At 34.8% G+C, this 22,770-nt stretch overlaps 1 protein-coding gene across 5 annotated transcripts in view; it reads left to right on the top strand.

The window, feature by feature from the left end:
- Positions 1 to 22,457, top strand: part of LOC143657704 (uncharacterized) — a 51,370-nt gene extending 28,913 nt beyond the window's left edge. The window contains exons 2-4 of one of the 5 annotated variants that reach the window (XM_077130330.1): positions 10,690 to 10,810; positions 21,152 to 21,250; positions 21,660 to 22,457. In XM_077130330.1, the coding sequence (XP_076986445.1) occupies positions 10,690 to 10,810; positions 21,152 to 21,164 (134 nt within the window). In that variant the 3' untranslated portion in view covers positions 21,165 to 21,250; positions 21,660 to 22,457. Of the gene's footprint in view, positions 1 to 10,689; positions 10,811 to 18,316; positions 18,531 to 19,710; positions 19,783 to 21,151; positions 21,251 to 21,656 lie in introns of those variants that run through there. The other 4 variants (XM_077130329.1, XM_077130331.1, XM_077130333.1 and 1 more) reach the window with 4 other exon arrangements.
- The last annotated feature ends 313 nt before the right edge of the window (positions 22,458 to 22,770 follow it).

Genomic DNA, 22,770 nt, shown 5'->3' with positions numbered 1-22,770 from the left:
ATTTATAGAGGTTTACTTATCAAATAAGTTAGCATTATACTACCAAGTGTTTAAAATAATGAAAATACAAATTTGTGTCTAACCCAAATGAGTTATTCTGAGAGATTTTATTTTAAGAGTAATTGTGTTTTATATGATGTCAGCTTGAAGATGATTTAAAAAAAAAATGCTACCTGCCATAAAATAACCAAACTTCTTTGTAAATTGCATTATTTCAATCTGAAGCATTTCTGAAAGTGCTTGCAATCAGCTAGAGCATCATCTTCAGATGAAAAAAAAGCAGGAGTGGACTTTAAATGAGAAGCAATGCAAGTACATAAATTATGTTATACCTGTCAATATAATCCTGAGAAAACTGTAAAGGTGAGACAGGGCCAAATCCCCAATTGACCAGGTATTTTTGGACATCTTCAAATGGACTTTACCCAGCTACCAACTTCTAAGGGACACAAATATATTCTTGTTACCCTATGTCTCTTTTCTGGATGGATAGAGTATTTTCCTTGTCACAAGGCAACCACCTTCACAGTAGCTAAAATCTACTAGACATATTTTTTGCCCCACCAGGGGAATTCTTGCTAATCTTTCCAGTGAAAGAGGATCCCAATTTCTTGCAACTGTAATCAAGGAACTGTGCAAGCTCTCAACAATCAACTAAAAGCTTCACTGTCCCTTCCATCCTTAGTTGTCAGGAAAGTTAGGATGAACAAAAAATGTCTTAAAACTTAAATTGGCTGAATTATTTGAACCCCTCTCTCACCCTTAGCCTAGGGTTCTTCCTGTAATCTAGAAATCCTAAGATCCAGCTCACTGGGAACCCCCCAGGTAACCTTCTGTGAAGTCATAATGGAAAGACACATAAGGCTCATTATTTCTTCTACTTTACTAGACTCCAGAATATTACAATGTGAAATTGATAACTACTGCCAGGGACCAATTGTATATACCCATTTCCATCATTCACAGATCTGGCTGTCTTTTCCTGAGACTTCTCTATAGTGAACTCTACATGACCTTCAACTAGAGACTTGATATCCTCAAAGGGACATCAATGAAATACTGGTTCAAGACCTAGTTGGAAAGGACTTTATGAAGGATTATTGATCACCAATACAGCAGTAGAAAGACAAGGATTTGACCTCTGGTTCCAATGTCATAACTAAAATGTGATCAAAGCCCTTCTTTAGTGGTCACTACCATTTTGAATCTCAAGCCAAAACATGTCAAGAGGATTCCAGAATCAGATGGCATCTGGTGTAGACAGCTTCTATCCAATATATTGAAATAAGTAAATGATGCCTTATATCACAGAACGAGATGTACTGGAATTTCCTTCTCTTAGTCTCTTGTTTCTCTTCACTGTATTTCTGAACATTCATCTTATAAATCTCACGCTGTCCATTTCTCTCCCAATAGTAGCATACCTTCCCTAGGCTGTTATACTATCATTTCTTTACCCTCCTTATGCCTGATATACTCTTGCTTTGAGCACTATTCATTTTTCCTTTAACATATAGCAAATGAAAAAACAAAACCAGAGTCACTTCTGGGTCTGTACCCATCCCCCAATTAGTCCTAACAGAGGTATTCCTCTAATGACCATCCCATTTACATGTGTAGACTTGGCCCTGATAGGAGACATCAGATATAATCAATTAGAGTGATCTCCTTTACCAAAGGACTCTGGGCTGCCCCTCCAGAGCCTCCAAAATTGGGTTTATAATGTTGACTGTAATGTGGTGTTTTACTAAAATCCAGACAGATAAAAATGTCTACCTCATAGGGCATAGTGAACATCCAGTTTCCATGAGACAGGAGTGTACTGCAGCATACTGTAGGGGCCAGACCCACTTTAAAGTCAGCACTTTAATCAACATAGTTTACTCCATCCAAGACAGAAACTTCTGCTGGGCTGAAAAGCCAAGCAAAGGAAATTGTGGGTTAAATGAGACTAAGATATCAGATAACAATGCCAAGATGATGGTTATGAGTCTTCTTTTGAAGTTTACACTCAATTTAGTTCTAGAAGCCAACAACCTGTTACTTCAAGAGAACACTTATTAAGCTTTTCAAGGATTTTATTTTGTACACAGATACACCGCATACAAAGTACTACCTGTAAATTGGGTTGGTTCCTATTATACAGCTATGCTGTTCCCCAGATAGTTATTTATAATAAGCTTCCAACAGAAAATAAGCTAAATGACCTCTTTCCATATTACAGAAACTCATGAGAAGATCATTGTCAGGATAGAGGTGGCTCCAAATGGATCATAGAAAAGCCCTCAATCCAGGCCAAACACTATGGTTCTTGGTAGCATGTTTGTCACTGGGACAGCTATCACCTGTGTTGGTAAATACACTAAAATTACAAGTGATATTAGAAAAGGTAACTTCAGAGTCAGAAAAATTCATCTCCCACCAAGAGCAGGCTGTCAGCCCATTAGCTGATTGGAAATGGCACAAAATGACTACAAAATTGATTGAGCAGCCCTAAAGAAGTGTGAGCATTAGTGGAGAGCCCAGTGTTGTGAATTTGTAAATGACAATCAAGTAGATATTTGCCAAGAGTTAATGGCAGGCAGCAGAAACCCAAGCTAGAGAAGCCTCCAAAGCAGCTTACACACCTCTCAATTCTGATTGTTCAGGTATCTTTTTTTGGTTGACTTCTGGAGTCATAGGAACATTGGCTCAGAGATGTCCTAACAGCACTCACTTTCCTTTTAAACATAATATCCCCATTCATCTGATTTCTCAACCCTTAAATGATTCACCACCACTAACGTTATAAAACCTAGTATACAAAACCAGCTGGACAAATAAAATCTTGAGCTTTAGTGAGCCCATGAAATTGATGATAAAACACAAGACTTTTAGTGGTGAATGAATGTAAAATCTTTGGTCAAGCCCCTTGTTTCAGTTTGCTAAATCTGCCAGAAAAACAATATGCCAGAAAGCAATATACCAGAAATGGACTGGCTTTCACAAAGGGGATTCATTAATTTACCAAAATATGGTGGACTCCCATGCGTTCATAAACAGATGAGTGGATAAATTAAATGTAGCATACCCATTAAATGGAATATTATTAAGCCTTAAAAAATGAAGTGCAGATATTAGCTACAACATGTATGAACCTTGAATATATCATGGTGAATGAAATATGAGAGACATAAAGGGACAAATATTGTATGGTTTCTATTATGTGAAATACTTAGAATAGCAAACTCACAAAGGCAGAAGGCAGAATAGTGGTTACAAATGGATGGGGGGATGGGGAATTATTGTTAAATGAATATGAGCTTAGGTTTTAAGTAAAGATAATAGGAAGTAGTGGTGAGGGTTACACAATATTTTCTATATATTTAGTGTCAGAAAATTATCCATTCATATTAGCTAGGGTTCTCTAGAGAAACAGAACCAGCAGGAGATATATGTAAATATATAATTTAAAAGTGTCATATGAACTATGGGGATGTAAGAGTCCAAGATCAGTAGGACAGGCTGCAAGCTGGCAGCTCCAATGAAGGTCCTCAACAAATGCTTAGGAGAGGCTAGTTGGGTAACTGTGGAATATAAGTGTTCAAGATCTGTTGGGAAGTCCACAAGCTGGCAGCTCCAATGAAGGGCCTCAATGAACTCTCAGGAGAGGCTGGCTGGCTGAAACAGGAAAGGTGATTGGATATTCTGAATCCTCCTTAAAAGTCTCTGGCAACTAGATAAAGTATCACTCATTGCAGAATACACTTGTAATCAGCTGTGTATTCAGACAATATGTTCAGGATTTAAGTCTATGAAATGTCCTCATAGCAATGGACAGACCAGCACTTCTCTGATGAGAGAACTGGGCACCACCACCTGGCCAAATTGATACATAAACCTGACCATGATACCATTTAAATGATTAAAATCATTTTTACATTAAAAATATTTTACCATAATGAAAAATAAAGTCATTAAAAGGTAGCTGAAGTGGCTGTACTAATATCAGGCAAACAAACTCAAAGACAAACCAAATACTGATACAAAACAAAGTAGGAAATTTTTATTGATAACAGTTTAAATTGATCAGGAATATTTAGCAATTCTATATACTTATGAACTGAACAAAAGAGCCCTTAAATATGTGAAACAAATATGGAAAGAAGTAAATGAAGAATTAGATTATTCAGCCATACAGCAATTTCAATGATGGAGGATCCCCTGGACAGAAGACCATTAAAGAAATAGAAGATGTGAACAAAAATACAACCAATAGGACTTAACAGATATATAGCAACAATTTCTGTCCAACAGAAGTGCACCTTTTTCTGAGGTACACAGGGAAATTTCTAAAGATGAGACCATTTGTTAAGTCATGAAAATGTATAAACAAATTTTAAGGATTGAAACTGCACAAAATACATTTTATAGCAATAGTAAAAAGATGCTAGAAATCAATAACAGAAGTCAAATAAAACTTATAAACATGTATAAATTAAACACACATTCTTAAACAACAATAGATAAAAAGATAAATCACAATAAAAATTTAAAAATTAGTGAAAGTGGATGAAGATAAAAAACAACATGTCAAAACTCATGGGTTGTGGTGAAGGCATTATTAAGAGACATATTTATAAGTGTAAATGCTGGCATTTAAAACAGAAAGTTATGAAATCAGTAAAAGTAATAAATTTTCACCTTAATTATATAGAATAGATGAAATATGTAGTCCTATTTAGAGAAGGAAGAAGGAAATCATAAATAATAGAGTTGAGATAAATAGAATATAGAATAAAACCAAATAAACCACAAACTCACATGTTTTGGGGTGAAGAAAATCAATAAAATTGATAGAATTTTACCAGACTTACAAAATTTATGCAATGAGGGAATACCAAAAGCAAATAAGAAATCAAAGTGGGAACACTATTAGCACCTTGCAGAAATAACAATTATTGCAAGAATATACAGTGAACAGTTGTACTTAAATATTGTGAACAGTTGTACTTAAATATCTGGATAATGTAGATGGAATGGATTCATTTGTGGAAACGTAAATTATCAAAATTGGTTCAAGATAAAATGGAACATTTCACCAGATCTTTAACAGAACAGTGAATAGGCAATCAAAAACTCCCAACCAGGTAGGCCACAGTGGCTCACTGGCAAAGTTCTTGCCTGCCATGTGGGAGACCTGGGTTTCATTCCCAGTGCCTGCCCATCTTAAAAAAAAAACTCTCAACAAAGAAAAGTACAGGAACAATCAGATGCACTGATGAAATGTACAAAAATTCAGAGAAAATTAACACCAACTCTTGTCAAATTCTTCCAAAAGATTGAATAAACAGAATAATTCCTAAATGATTCTTATATATCAGCACTACCTTGATACCAAGCCTGATAATTACATCACAACTAAACTATAAACTAATGTTCTGTATGATTATGGTTACAAAAATCCTCAGCAAAATATTAGCAAAATAAATCAAACAGCATATTAAAAGTAGTTTACAAAATGAACAGGATTTATGTATTTGAAGAATGGAAGGGTGATTCAATGTGTGAAATTCAACAGATATAATACACCACATTAATAGAATGAAGAGAAAAAATATTATCTTAGCTGAATTGAAAGTAACTTGAAAAAGTTCACCACCTTTCATGATTAGAACACACTAAAAAAGTACAGAAGTTCACTTATTCAAAAGGATGAAGGACATTTATGAAGAACATACACTACCATCTTAATTGATTGTAAGAGATTGAAGTCCCTCCTACTAAAATCAGGAGCAAGACAAGGATGGTACTTTGATCAACACTGTTCAAAATTATATGGAAGACTAGCCAAAGCAATTGGAAAGAAAATAGTAATATATCATTCAAATTGGAAAGTGTATTAGTCATGGTTCTCTGCAGAAACAACCAGCAGGACAGATCTTTAAATATGAGATTTATAAAGGTGCCTAATGCAACCGTGGAAATGGAAGAGTCCAAAATCTGCAGGGCAGGCTGTGAAGCTGGTGGCTCTGATGAAGGGTCTGGATGAACTCCATAGGAGAGGATCACTGGCTGAAGAAGCAGTTAAAGACTTTCTCTTCTTCCTTAAAGGATTTCAACTGATTGAATTATCTCATTGAGGGAGACACACTTTAGTTGACTGCAAATATAATCAGCTGCAGATGCAATCAATTGACTCATGATTTAATAATTCAGCTTTCCAATATATCAGCCAGCCATAAAATATCCTTTCAGCAATGGTCAGGGAGTGCTTACCTGACTACAGAACTGGGCACACCACCTGGTCAAGTTGACACCAATACCTGACCATCACAGAAAGGAAAAAATAAAATTAACTCTAATTGCAGATGATTTGATCCTACAGGTAGATAGTACCAAAGAATGTACCAGAAAGCTACTGATTCAGAAAACACTCAGGGTATAAAATTAACATTCAAAAACTAAACAGGCCATTTTGAAACAATTCAGTTTACAATAGTATTTATAAGAAGAAAAATATCTTAGAGTATCCTTAGGCAGTTGGGTGAAAGATTTTTGCGTGGAAATCACCACCCCAAAAAAACAAACTGCTGAAGAAATAAAAGAAGATATAAATAATGGAATTATATTAGGATTGAAAGACCTAATATTGTTAATATGAGAGTACTCCCCAAATTCAATCCCTATCAATATTATAAGAGATATTTTTCAGATATTAAGATGCTATGAAATTATGCAGCCCCATACAGCCAAAATCAACTTGAAAAAATGTTGTAGGACTCATACTCCCTGATTTCAAAACTTAATGATACACGAATAAAACAGTGAAGTATTGGCATAAAGATGTAACTCTCAGCAGTTGAATAGAATTGAGAGTCCAGAAATAAGGCCAGTTGATTTTTTTTTTGCATGGGCAGGCACTGGGAATTGAACCCAGGTCACCAGCATGACAGGTGAGAACACTGCCACTGAGCCAGCATTGCTTGCCCAAGGCCAGTTGATTTTTGACAAAGAGTGCTAGGTCCATTCAATGGGGAAAATATTCTCTTCAACAAATTGTGCTAGGAAAACTAGATATTCAAGTTAAAAAGAATGAATTTGGCCTTATCTGTGACACTATATACAAAAACACTAACTCAAAAAAGGACAATGACCTAAATATAAAAGCTAAAATAATAAAATTCTTCAAATAAAGCCTAGGGGAAATTTCAAGACTTATTATTTGGCAACGAATTCTTAGATATAGCACTAAAAGAACAGGGACAAAGGAAAAGTGGATAAATTGGACTTCATCAAAACAAAAAACTTTTATGTATCAAAAGACATTAGCAAGAAATTGAAAAGACCATCTACAAAGTGATTAAAATATTTGGAAACCACATATCCAATAAAAGTTTAATATCCAAAATATATCAAGAACACTAACAACTTGAAAAATAAAGAAAACTCAATTTATAAATGAGCAAAGGATTTGATTAGACATTCATTCAAAGAAGATATACACATGAACAATAAATCTGTGCACAGCTGCTCAGCATCATTAGTAACTAGGGAAATGCTAATCACAACCACAATGAGAAACTACTTCATACCTACTAGGATTTCTGTTACTAAAATAATAATAATAATAATAATACAATAATAAGAAAATAAATGTTGGTAGAGTTGCAGAGATACTGGAACCCTTGTAAAATGTTGGTGGGAATTGTGATGGTTTGAAGTTGTATAACACCCCAGACACAATCATGCTCTAAAAAGATTACCTAGTTCATTCCTGTGAGTTTAGGATCCCCATCCTGTGGGATCCGTTATGTGGATCCATTTCAAGTAAGATCTTTTGGTGAGTAGAACCTTAAGTTGAGATGTGGCCCATTCATTCAGTCTTAATTCCCTTATTGGAGTCCTTTATAACAGGGTAAAAGACAGAAAACAAAGAGAAACTGAGAGAGAAAAAACAGAGGCAGAAGGTAATGAAACCCAGGAGATGAGGACCCGCAGACACTTTTATGTGCCTTCCTCAGTGAAGTAGAGTTCCAAATTGCTGCCTTCTGGAAGAAGCCCTGTTGCTGCCCTGATTTAGATTTCTTTCACAGCCTCAGAACAGTAAACTTAAGTAAATTAATAAATCCCCATTGTAAAGGCCAACCCATTTCTGTATATTACATTTCATCAACTTTAGGAAACAAAAACAGAATGTAAAATGTTTAGCAGTTCCTCAATAAGTTAAATATTGAATTAGTTTATGACCATGAAATTCTACTTGGGAGTATACACCAAAAAATGGTTGGAATTTTTTCTTTCAAAAAATTTTAGAACAAGATTGGCAATTTCCTCAGGACAGCTGATGGAAATTTTAATATGATTTTGTTGTATAAATAGATAATTGACTTAAAACATGAAATCATTTTCTATGTGTATGGAATGCATAAGCAGGTTTACAAATTTGTTTCTCATATTTAGGTTTTGATGGTAATTAAAAATATATCTTTCAATCCCAAGAGGAGGGCAGTGAAAACTGAGAAAAGTGAAAAGAGAAATGTAGGTGAAAATCAACCCCCCTGTTTCTTGGTGATAAAAACCATGTGAAGCTGAGGTTTGGCCATGACTCATGTCTCAGAAGACATATGCAGGGGTAGAATTTGGTCATGATAGATTGGAGGTATGTTAACCTACATGATATTTTAAAACAAGAATGATTTTAGGAGCATTTTGGAAGATTAGGATCATAAATAGTCAATATAAATAAATGAAGCAAATGTCAATATAGTGCGTTATTATTTCCAAGAAAATAATAACATAAGAAAGAAATTTTACAAAGACAAACTTAACAATAATACTATTTTGATAAATATGTAAACAATTAATTTAATTTGTGATATAATAGTTTTGGAATATTGTGGGGTTCAGAAGTGGATAGATATTTTGTGGGAGTGCCTTCTTTGGCAAGAAGTTGAATAAAAATTGGGAAATAGAAAATTTTTGCATGAAATTGCACAATCAACATCTCTAGATATACATCAATAGAAGTAAATAATGAGAAAGAGTTACCTTCAAAAAGTGGGAGTGAAAATGTGAACAGGCAGCACATTGTAGCTTGTCACCCTAAGATTGGCTATATTATTCAGTATTTTCAGCTAAGATCACTTCATTTTTGAGCCAGTAAAGAAAGCAAAGTAACACTTTTGGGAAATGAGTTGCTTAGAACATAGGAGTCAGGAACTTCAAATCTTAAAATGTAGAAAAAGGATAACCTTTGCTGGCAATGTCTGTTCTCTTTTTTCTGTAGAGATGTATTTGTTTATGAACTGAGTAAGGCAGCGGTAGTATGGAAATTTTTTGGCACAGATTTCATTCATGGTGTTGAATCTAAAAGGCAGTTCAGAACCAGTGTTTCTCATGCTTTATGTGGGCCTATGTTTTCCTAGAGATCTTCTTAGAATGAGGACCCTCATTCCACATTGCCCTGATGAAGCCTTTGATTGCACTTTGCTGCTGAGCTCCCAGGATTAATTGATGTTCCTGGCCCATGACCCTTCACTGTGAATAGCAAGGTCCTAAGGCAGGACTATATTGATTAGAGAATGGGTTCCCCAAAACTGATACCTATCGGTATCACCTGAGGACATTTTAAAACAGTGAAGGCAAAGAGCAAAACAAGAAGAATTAAATCATTTTCTAATCAGAATTTTTACTCCCCCCAGATAATTTCAAAGTACAGAGGGGAGCGATAGCCACTACCTTAGATTTTGTGATTCAACGAGGGAAACATCTACCTTTGCAAATGTGGGGGTAGTACAAACACAAAATTTCCATATATTTTAATAAAATAAAGCTACTTTTCTTTTCTGTACTCTTCAATTTTTTCTGTTTTCTATGTTTAAATGCTGGAGAAAGACATCAGAAACCCAACATTTTGCTGGGCCTAGAAATACAAGTCTTAAAAAGACATAAACAATTGCTCTTTTCCCTCAAAGGTTTGTTTCTCTCACATTTATTTTTTCAAATAAATTTATACAATAATATTCAGACAAAATAAAACTAAAATTGGGGAGTTGTAAACAGGAAAATTGTTCATTTCCACTCAAAGGTTTTAATTTTGATTGAGGACATGATAAAATTATCAAGTACATTTTTGGATGCCTTAAATTTTTATTTATTTTCTCCCTGCAAAACAAGAAAAAATAAATTAAAAAATGGCTTCCTGTTTCCTTTCAGAGTTTTTAGGATCATTAACCTGTCTTGGAGAGTACTATGTGGTTTCTACTCTACCACTTCTATTTTGATTTTCCTTCTTAGTAATATGACCACCTTTCATCCCATCATTTATATTCATATAAATTTTCATATTTGATAATTTTACCTTAGTTTTAATTCCAGGTTTCCTGTAGAAAATTCTAGGTCTTTTTCCATAATGTGTAAGCCTGAGTCCCTCCCTTCTTGAGGAACTATGTATTTCTTGGTTTTAAGAATTCCTTCAAAAATATTTGCTGAATAAATAAAGGATTATGCACTTTCAGAATGTGAAATAATATCTCTTCATTCTTCAGCATTTTATGAGGGTTTAAAATTGCATCTGGCAAATCCATTCAGAGCATCTGAGTCCTGATAAGGTTAAGTGTATGTGTAGTGTGGATGTGTCTCCTGGAATGTGGCACTGATAGGTTTATTAACTGTTTTTTTCCCCTATATAAATGTGAGAAAAAATAGAGGAGGCATTTGACAAGAGAAGACAATGCTGGACAGTTCATCTTTGGAAAAGGGCAAGCTTTCCTGTGAAACTGGCTTCAGAGTCTAGTTGGAATCTCTATCTTCTACAATTTCAGATCTGGTAAGTAAACCTTAAAATCAGGTGTTATTAGATTTTTTCTGTGACAGAAATACTTAAAATCTTTAAATTTTATTAGTGTGTACTTTTATTTCAGCATTTACTTTATCTCTCTTGTACAATTCAAAGAAGTGCATTTAAATTTCTATCTTAACATCTCACTGCTCCTCAATACCCTCCATTTAGGTTTACACATTTTTCACTTAATAGTTGTTAATATTGATAACCAAGGTTTCTAAATAGCTCTAAATCCACTGAATATTTCTTCATCCTATATGATCCCTCAACAAATTCAACAGTTTCATCTACAAGTCATCCATCTCTAGATTGTAACAATCTTTTGGGTTTCTTTCCATTTCTCTGGTCAGCTTTCTTGACATTTGAAGAATCTTCCTCAAACATTAAATGTGTAAATCCTCAGGAGTCAGTCCCCACCATTCTCTTCCTTCTCCCTCTCTCCTCCCTACCTAAGCAATCTCTTTCAATCTTTTAGTATAGCAACTGTTCAGAAACACAATGCTGCATTCTGTATCACACAACGGAGCCACAGATTGGAATGCAAAATTCCCCACCAAGCTATCTGAGATGTGTGTCATCAGCTACTCTCATGGACTGTTGCCCAAATTGCTCTTCTGTAAAAATCTGAACCATAAAGAGTGGCCTTAAATGCCACACCAGGGCCTAAAACCTGGAATGATTCTCTTGGTGCCTATGTCTTCTTTTTTCCTTGGACAATTGCCTGTAATTAAACAGCATCCTAATCAAATTATCAGTAAATGTTCCCCTTTCTATTTGGAATATTCTTACTTCTTCTCCCTCTACCTCTTTATTATCCATTGCTGATTTTTAGCCTATTTCCTGGTTATTAGCATTCTGAAAAATTTTAAATAATGCTTCCTTATGCAAGTCTTCTCTACACTGTCCAAAACCAAATATAAAGTAAGTTCTCTGCTAAGAACTTCTCTATTAGGCTTATGTACTAAAACATTGCATTGTAATCATGATTTTTTATTAGATTTTTATGTATTGAGGGCAGAAATTTAAAAAAACACAGCAATTACCTGCTCCGGCTTTTGGCAAAAAGCCTGATATATCATTAAAACATAATTATATTTAAAAATAAATAAGCAATTGAGTTTGTTTATATACTTCTTTCCTGAACTCCCCATTTTCACTGCCAAACTACTAAAACAGGAAATAATCATTTAATTCTTAAAAGTCTAACAGATCTCCTTCTTAATTATTTCACTTATTCTACAAAGACTCTTTCACAAATATATATGATGATATTATTTACTCCTTAACATTTTTCAGTGGGTTTCTGCCATCATTAGAAGGACATTTGTATTTACCACACATTCAAGTCCTGAAATCCAGCTGGCTGTCCCCTCTGTTTCAGGCCACTCAACTGCCATCATATCTGCTCTCACTTCCTGAAAGCACTATAGTTTCTCTTATATCTCTGGGATACTTTCATACTCTTCAGCACAAAAAGAAAATCACAAATTATTTCTAATCTCCAAAAAGGTTTCAAAGACTTTTCCAAGCCAAGATTTTAAAAGTCTGAAATAAATACAGCTAAATGAGATATATTTTCCAAGAGAGCTTTCTCATCTCTATAAATCAAGTCTTGATACTAAAAATGCTATTCATTAAAGACTAGCTAAATCCATCTTTTAGGAAAACCAATAATGAAATTACTTAATTTATTTTGGTGATCACTAATCTCTTGATGGTTTTAGTGTCTCACAATCCTTATAACACTATGTAAATTTTATTTGAGATGACCTCCTCTGGATGGCCTTTCCCTTTTGTGATAGTGAAATATGCACCTTGAAGAATCAAGGAACATACTTTTTTCCTTTATATGAATATAAAATTTCATCACAAATATATTTAAATATAGATCACACTGAACATGCACCTTGAGAAAACGTTGGTAACTCATAAGGTCTCTTAGAAATAGAGACCATTAAAGATTCACTTGAAATTGCTCTACAGTACATCCCAGAATGAAAAAAAAATCATAAAAGAGTGAGGAATCTCCAGAAAAGCAGGAGAGATTCTTTTGAGATGTTCAGAAGGATGGCAGAATTAAAGGGCATAATCTGTTTTCTATAATTCCATCTAATGTGTTTTTCTAATTGGAGGAAAAACATTTTGTTATAAGAGATATTTCTTGATTAGACTTATCTTAATCAGCATCCAATTAATCAGGTTGCATTCTTTGGATTATATGACTCATGAGAACATCACCTGCATAAAAAGAGTTTACCAACAAATCAGCCTTATTCTAGATGAATAAGCTGTGAGATCTTGAGTGTAATGACAGTATCGTCAATGAAGACATGATTTCTCTGGGTTTTCCAATCTATTTTGGTTCTGTTGAGTACTGGAGATAACAATCACCATGACTTCTTTTATTTTCTAGATGTACCTGTAATCAGAAGACAATTACTTCATTTCACTACAGACATTTTAGTTAGGTCTTCAGAGGGTATGTTAGGTTAAACACATTTCTCCTAATTTAAAATGCACACATAATGTTCTAATGAAAACTTCTCTCATCTTAGTATTCAGGAGTTAATTTTTCTGTGTTTAGACCAAAAAGGGAAACCAAAGAGGGAGGCATACCATACTTACTTATATGAAGACAGAAAAACAGGAATATTAAAGTTTTAACTAAGTCAAAGTGGAAGGAAATGCAAAGGCCAATATCAGTGGGAATTAGTGATAGGATTTCTGAGGAATTAATATTTAAACTAAGAATGCAAAAAAAATGAGTATGGGGTGGGAAGGTGATTTTGTGGATTGGGGTATGTCATGGTCAGGTTCATGTGTCAAGTTGGTCAGGTGGTGGTTCCCCAGTTGTCTGGTTGGGCAAGTGGTGGCCTGTTTGTTGCAATGAGGACATTTCATGGACTTAAATCATGACCACATTGGCTGCATCCCCAGCTGATTGCATTTCAGCTAAAGGGAGTGTCCTTCCATGAGTGACACTTAATCTAATCACTGGAAGGCTTTTAAGGAGGATTCAGAAGAGACAATCACTCTTCCTACTTCAGCTAACCAGCCTCTCCTGAGAGTTCTTTGAGGAGCTTCATTGGAGCTGCTGCTTCTGGCCTGTCCTACAAATCTTGGATTCTTACAAACTCACAGTTGTCAAGCCAGCCTCTCCTGGGAGTTCATTTAGAACCTTTACTGGAGCTGCCAGCTGGTGGCCTGTCCTACAGACCTTGGACTCTACATCCCCATGGTTATGTGATACACTTTTGTAAATTTTATATTTACATTTATCTCCTACTGATTCTGTTTCTCTAGAGAATGCTAGCTAATACAGGGTAAAAATGTGTTCACTGTAGACATCATGGCACTGTTTTATTGTCTTGAGTCATTATGAGTGGACATGTAAAGGAGCAATCTCTGGATTCCTGGTGGAGCCATTAATTAAGATGAAGACTAAAAGAGAAACTATAAATATTTTTAAAAATGTTTCTTTTGCGGGTGAGAGGCTATGTTCTGAAATACATTCCATTTTGGGTGCATGTAATGAAACAAATAACCATGATGAATCAGCAAAAAATCCAACAAGTGTTTTGTCACTTTCAATTCAGAGATAAAGATGGAAGAAATTAAAAAACAATCAAATAAATTTATGAGCATGTTAGGATACTGTGTAAAAGAAGGAGTGAAGAAGGAAAAGGATTTAGTTTTCAGATGTTCCAGAAATGGCTTTTTGTGTGGGAATGTGCATGATCAAGGATTTGAACCTGGGTATCCCACATGGAAGGTAAGCATTCTACCACTGAACCACCCAGGTACCCCTCCAATAGTTTTTTGAGTTGTTCTTTGCAGAGGGGAAGTGGAAGGAGTGATTAGAGTATTTTGAAAACAGTTAAGAGACTAAGAGATCAGATGAATCAAGGAAAAATAAAGTTCTCAAATGAAGAACATGGTTGAATTCTTCTTTGGTTCCAAGTTAGGATTTGTTTATGGGAAGATCATTGATTATTCCATTAGCAAGATTTACCTTTCAGGAATTGTTGGTGATCTTTGAAAGTCAAAGGGTGAGTGGGGTGTGAGTAAAGAGTAATAGCACTTTAGATTTTGCTAAGGAGAAAGCAGCATCTTGAGGGATAAATAGGTAAAGAGGAGGTAAAGATTCTAATATGGAAGAGACAAATGAGCTTAAGTGATCATGTGGATTGTAAGGAGAAAGGGGTTTCTGGTAAAGGAGGCTGAATTTATAATTAATGATATGGTTGCTAACAAAATAGGAAAGGAAGAGTTAATTTGGAGACAATGGATTCAGCCAGAAGCAATACAAATTTTCAAGTTAGTAAGAGAAAAGTAGCAATTGCCTATGAATGCAATAAATGTTTGGAGATTTTAAAGTAGTAATGGTAATTTTCAAAACTACATGACCCATCTGTTAATTAGGAATTGGTTTTATCTGTTGAACATGATGGGAAATATGAGAATGAGTGAGAATCAAAGGGTATGGAGAAGACTTAAGTATTTTTGGAGGATGGAAGAAAAATTTGCCAAGAAACTAAAGTTGCAAAATGTATTCAATAGCCACTAGAAGTTGTGATTCTGTTTTTATACCAAAAACATTTTACTCATGTACTGTGTTAGTGGCAATTGTGGAATGCAGGTATTTGGAGTCACCTCCTATTTGGGTCTTTATCAGTAGATATAACAAATAGTAAGAGAGACATAAAAATAAAATGTTAAACTTAGTAAGTATTTATTGAAATGGGTAAATGTGGATTACAGTGGTCAATAAAGATGAGGAGAAATATGAGAAAGGGGCTGATGTTTGGCAAGAGACATTGTGTTTATTTGAAAGGATTATGTACCCTGGGAAAGCCCCATTTTAATGCTGATCTATTCTTGTGGGAGCAGTGGGATCTTTTTTTGTATGCTGTGTGGCAGGGGTCACATGCACACACTCTTTCACTCTTTTCCATGTGAGTATCCCCTTATTGCTGCAGCATTTGTTGGATTTTTGTTTGTGTTTTTCATTTGTTTGTTTTGCTTATTTGTTTGGGAAGTGCATGGGCTTGAAACTGAACCCAGGTATCCTTCATGAGAGGTGAGAATTCTACCACTGAACTACCCTCACACCACTCAGCAGGATCTTTTAATCCCTTTTCAGTACTATAGTTTGGAAACTTGATTAGATTATCTCCACGGAGATGTGACACAGCCAACTGTTGGTATTAATCTTTCATTAGAGGGAATTGTGACTCCACCCATTCCAGGTGGGTCTTGATTAGTTTCTGGAATCCTTTAAAAGAGGAAACATTTTGGAGAAAGCCCTATTTTTAGATCCATGAGAACCATGAGAACCCACACAGCCAGGGACCTTTGGAAAATGCCCACAGGGAGCTTCATGAAACAAGAAGCCTGGAGATACATCTAGCAGACTTTGTCATGTTGAGCACATGCTTTTCCAGTTGAGAGAGAGAAACCCTGAGCTTCATCAGCATTTGAGTTAGTTGCCTTCATTTATACAGACTTGTTTTAATCGGGACATTTTCACAGCCTTAGAACTATAAAATTTCAGCTTAATGAATTTCCCCTTTTTAAAAGCCATTCTGTTTCTGCTTTATTGCATTCCAGAAGCTAGCACACTAGAACAGTGATCAATACAGGGGGAGTAATAATGTGGACAAACAAAAGAGACATGATTGTGATCACAGGTTGTGGCTTCTGATTGATATGAGATGGGATATTCTGGGTAAAATTTTGATGTGGTGCATAGCACCGTGGAAATTTAAGTTTGATGGACAAGCAATATATAATTGTAGCTATATAATTTTCCAGCCATGTAATTTATTCATGTTACCAAACTTTTCTGAAGTTCTGATCATGTCCTATGTTAACTTGATAAATAAACTATAATCATGAGGACTAAGATGATGACAAAATAAATGAATCTATGTAAACTTTCAAAGTCACTTTTAATACATTTTTCTTGACTTTGTGTACAAATGATGTTTACTTCTATTTATTACACCCTTCATCATTTGTAAAAGAAATAAAATTTATTATTAACCAAGTTCAGGGAGATAATTTACAGTTCATAAATGATTAATACCTTCACACAAATATATTTTATGTAAGAATATTCCAGCTAATGATGATAAATATAAGACATAATTTCAGTAAGCATTTTATTAAAATATCAGATGGAGCAAACATATATCCTCTGACACATCCATCTTATATTTTCACAGCCTATTTATTTTAGAAGAATTTTGACAAATAGAAAAAACATTGTAGCCCTTGTTTAGGTTTGCTAAAGTTACTGGAATGGAATATACCAGAAATGGAACAGCTTTTGAAAAGGGACTTTTTTAAATTGCAAGTTTGCAGTTCTAAGGCCATGAAAATGTCCAAATTAAGGCACCAAGAAGAGATTACTTTCACTCAAGAAGGGCTGATGCCATGTGGGAAACCTGTTATTTGAGAAGACATGTGGCTAAGTCTGTTAGTTTTCTCTCCTGATTTCATAAGGCTTCCTGGGGGTGTTTTCTTTCTTCATCTCCAAAAATCTCTGGCTGTGTGGCCTCTGAAACTTTTTCCAAAATGATTCCCTCTTAAAGAACTCCAGTAAGTGACCCCATCTTGAATGGGTGGGGACACATATAAATGGAAGCCACCTGATCAACAGGTCCCACCCACAACTGGGTAGGTTACATCTCTGTGGAAACATCTTAATTAAAAAGATCTCACCCAGAAATATTGGAACAGATTAAAGAACATGCTTTCCTGGGGTACACAGCAGTTTCTAACCAGCACACTTCTGTACCCCTGCTACTTTCTGTTGAAGGGTATATTAAGGGCTAGATTTTGAGGATGGGTGGCATTGATCACCCCAAGTGAAATAGTACCTCAAGTTTATTAACTCCATCATGAAGGAGATTTTAATTTTCATGACAAGTACCCAAATGTACAAGGAAAGTATCTGAAAACCAAAGTTGAAGGAGTGATATATCTAGAAATCCATGTGGGGAAACAATAATGACTTAGGTCAGGTGTATATTAAAGGGTGCAAGCTTTGTAGAGCACGAATGGAGTCAGTATCCAGAGGATGGGAGATACTGATTAATCAATGTTAGTTCATAAACCAAGAAAACCTGATTCTGAGAAATTCCATGTTTGACTGTAGGTAATCTAAATCTGCACTATGTTTTGGAATCAGGGAGAGAATATAAAGTTCTGAACATTGTGGGCTAATTAGCACACAAAACTCAATGGTTTTCATGTTCATATCTGTAAGAAATTTGAGTTCATATTTTGTTTCATAGAAACTGTAGCCATGGGCTTACTTGTAGCACTGGGAGATGAGACTCTTACTCTTGTTTTTCTTTGGCACTCTGCCTGTTTCTATTGTTTGGCTCCTGGGATATTCCCAGTGAAGGTTTTGGAATTCATGAGAGATGGCTCTGGAAATTGTGCACATATCTTGAGTCTCATGGATTCTTCATCCATTTTCAGCATTGCCTGATTGTGATTATCCTGTCTGACTGTGAAAAACCACACAAAAAGAGAGAAAAGTCAAACTATTGACAATGCAACATTTGGTGAGTAGGGCATTGCTATCTCTACTGAAACCACATCCCATTTGACAAAATATGGGCAGAATTATCCAATATGCCTTAATTTTCTAAGTGCATTCAGAAGATATTCAAGGATCTGAGATCTACTTAAGTGACCCAAGGTCTCTGGGATAATCACAGCAGGTCAGGGACTAAGAAATAATCTCCTTTCCAACATTTACAATAATTTGTTCCAGCCTCAATTAAGGCTGCCTATTCAGAGAAGAGATGTAACTCATGGCCTTGATAGGTAACTGATTCCCTCATTAGCCCTGTTAGTAAAAGTGATGGGCTTAGGACTGTGGTGACAATATGTGATACAGATGAGTGAGAACACAACTTAAAAGTTCAATGGAGAGGCTAGTGTTTGAATAAAGACTGATTATTTCAGTCATTCTAGTGTTAAAGGTGTTGAGATGAGGGGTTTGTGGTCTTCAGGAAAGCACAAGAGAGATTAGGCCAAAAAAATACTGTGAGAAATTATTTTTCTGCAATAGTAAGCATCTTAAAGTGCATATAGATAGAATATATCTTCAGATTTTGTACAGATGTTTGAAATTCTCATTACCACCTTATACCTAGTCAATGATTTTCCTTCTTTATAAGTAAACTTTATGTAAATTTGAAAAGAGGGAGCAATTAATAGGGAATATTAATTAATAGGGAATATTGATTTTGCCTGTTCATATGCAAGAAGGACTGTAGTAATTATGGTTAATTTTTTTTAAGAGAACTGGAGAGACTGATAAGTATTTGTTGGTAGGAAGTACTTTACACATAAGACATAAGATCTTTCTTAATTGATAAAACTTTGTTAAACTGTTTCATAGATGAGAAAACCAAGGTCATTTAAGGGGCAGGTAGAATAATCAAACTGTGGTCATTGTTGAAATGTGATAGATCAAGGACATTGCTTCTATTGTTGTAAGTCTGAAGATTTATTTGAAATTGGTAGAGAAGAGTGTTTCATGTATACTTTTCCAAGTGCAAAATGTATGATCACTACCTGGAAATCATTAATACCAGGTTTTTAGTCAATATCCAGTTTATACTACATCACAACTCCTGTGATATTAATTTATAATGAAACTTTTCACTGTGTGAAAATCTTTGCAAGTGTATCTTATGTAAAAGATGCCAAGCCAACACTGAGAATGATCTGACTGGAATCCCAAACAGAACTTGAATTTCTATATAGGCAGGCTCTCCATTCATCAATGCTGTGATCTAAGTCATCTTACTATAAAATTAGTGTGGATGGTGCTGTTGGAATCTGTATGTGTGATGTTTTAGGAACCAGTGACCTTCAAAGATAGACTTCACCCAAGAAGAGTGGGACCTGATGGACACACTCCAGAGAAAGGTTCATAGATCAATGTTCATGTCCACAGATATTTCAGAAGTTTATTTTTTGGTGTATTTATCTGTCTGTCTGTCTCTCTAATCAATTTAATCTATCTTTTACCTATTTAACAAGTATCTGGAAGAGCTTCCCCATATGCCACGACAACCTCTGCCATTCTTTCATAAAACTTAAAACTACTTGCAAGAAATTTTGTTCTTCAATTTTTACTTAATTCTCATTTTTCACATCACTGGAATCTAAATTCCATGACTAAAGTTTAATTTGTTTTTTAATACTTAATCTCCAGTATTCAGAGCTATGCTGAGAAGGCAATAAATTTTATTTAAATGATATATGAATTGATTGAATATCATCTAAATAATTATTATGCTATGCAAAACTGCAGAAAAAAGCATGCGTTTTTCCATATATAACATCTTCTTTCTGGTGGATCTTATGTTTACTGGATTCTTTTAAAAATTACTGTTTAACCACTGTGGAAACATAATTTCTCCTTTTATGGAAAGTATAGTGACTACAGTCTTTGAATTCAGACACTGGTATCAAAAACCACAGATCTCTAATGTCATTTGGTACAATGTCTAACATCCCTTTGTCATTGAAGGATTGTCAATATCCTGTGTTCAAGTTGTGCTTCCCTATGTGATCTTCAATGTTAACTTTTCTCATAGCCTGCCATGACCTCAATACTAATGCCCAGTAATCAACAGATATATCAAAAACCCTTGTATTTCTTTCCCATAAACAGGTATCAGCTATGTGAATTGGATCTGGTTTTCAAATTGGAACAAGGAGAGGAACTGTGGAAAGAAGTGTTAGGATTTTCCACACACAGGCCAGGGTTTAGGTTGAACTCCAAGAACATGTCCTTCAATGCAAGAGATACTTCGTCAATGAATTAGTAGATTCTTGGAAATATTAACTGAAATTTTCTTTAAGTGGGTGATATTCTCTTACATGTAGGCAAGAATAATGGCAAGAAAATCTCAAATGAATCATTAGTCTTCTCATGTACCAATCTCTATTCAAGTATCCATCTCCCATTGTCTTTGAATTTTATTAATATACTTATTGCAGTTAACCTTTAACATAATGGCCTTTGTCACCACCATCCTCTTTGAGGATTCCCCTCCCTTTACTTCCCAAAATCCAATCTTCATTTTATTTTCCTCTTATTTTAATTTTTAACATATTTTTAACTGTCAAATTTTTGAAAAAATGTTTTTACTTACTAGGTTGTTCCTTAATTTTGCATTCCTTCCCCCTTCTAAGAGACTATGTTTGAGATATATCACATGAATTTTGGCAGTTTTAAATTTTTTCAATCTGCTATTGACACTCTAACATATTTGTTTGCAATTATTTCAGGCAGAGAATGTGACCTTAGAATACAAGAAAAGATACCTATGCAACATATCCTCAGGAATGACACATCTACTACCATTTTCTCAAAGCTACATTTCTTGGGTATGAACACTAGTCATTCAAATAGAGACCTTAGAATGGAATAAATCGTGAATTCAACAGAATTCCCTGACTTCAATTTAAGGTGCAGTTAAGCACTGTACCAGTAAAAGTTTGGGACAGTTAACATGAACTCAAAACGATAAGATGAAGTCTTATACAAGTACAATTGCTGAAATACCATGTGTATATGTAATTTTTGAAACAGTGGAGTCTTCAAAATTTATTAGATAGCCCATAAATTAGGATGCTATAGGGGATAAAATCTGTTTCAGCAAACTATGTAATGTAACTAATGTGAAAAATTTTAAGTGGCTCCCAAAATAATTAGCATAGAATTGATACATAGATCGTTGAATTAATGAATATGTGTGAGCAAACTTTTAAACATCTCTCCTCTCTTTCACAGCAGCAGAGGCCTCACATTCAAGGGGATAACTTTGAATGAAATAATTTGGAAGAATTCATTCACAACTCTATATTGACTCAATATGTGTCAACTCAAGGTGGAGTGAATCCTATATCATCAAAATACTTCAAGAAGTTCTTGGTGAGCAGGCATCCCTCAATCAATGTAAGTAAATTAACACTAGAAGTAAATCACATAACAGTCATATATGTGGGGAAACCTTCATAAAAAGTTCTGATCATAGGCAATATGAGAAAACACACACTGTAAGAAAAAAGTATGGGTGCCAAATATGTGGGAAACCCTTCAGTAAATCTTCCAACCTCAGATGACAAGAAAGAACTCACAATGTACAGAAACTCACAATGTACAGAGATCTATGTGGGAAAACCTTCAATCAAATATTTACCCTTAGACAACATGAGAAAACTCACACTGGAGAGAAACCGTATGAATGTCATCTATGTGGGAAAACCTTGAGTCAAATATCTACCCTTAGACATGAGAAAATTCACACTGAAGAGAAACCAGCAAATGCCATTTATGTGGGAAACCCTTAAGTACATCTTCCAGCCTCAGGAAACATGAAAAAATTCACACTGGAGAGAAATCTTATGATTGTCATCTATGTGGAAAAGCCTTAAGTCTAATATGTACCCTCAAATGACATGAAAAAATTCACATTAGAGAGAAACCATTTGAATGTTATCTCTGTGGAAATGCCTTCAATTGAATTATGCCCTTAGACAACGTGAAAAAAGCCACACTGGAGAGAAACCATATGAATTTTATCTATGTGGAAAAGTCTTAAGTTGAATATATAACTATAGATGACATGAGAAAATTCACACTATAGAGTAGCAGCATAACTGTCATTTATGTGGGAAAGCATTCAGAAAAAGTTTTAACTTTAGAATATGTGAGAGAACTCACATTAGAAATCAACAAAATGGGTGTTAAATATGTGGGAAAGCCTTCAGTCAAAATTCTTCCTTTTAGACAACATGAAAAAACTCACACTGGAGATAAGCCATAAGAATGTCATTTATGTGGAAACCATTCGAAAAAGTTTTAACTTTAGAAGACATGAAAGATCACTCTTTAGAAACAAACA

Source organism: Tamandua tetradactyla, chromosome 15 (assembly GCF_023851605.1).
Source record: "Tamandua tetradactyla isolate mTamTet1 chromosome 15, mTamTet1.pri, whole genome shotgun sequence".
Taxonomy (NCBI): domain Eukaryota; kingdom Metazoa; phylum Chordata; class Mammalia; order Pilosa; family Myrmecophagidae; genus Tamandua; species Tamandua tetradactyla.
This window is presented reverse-complemented; position numbering and strand designations above follow the sequence as displayed.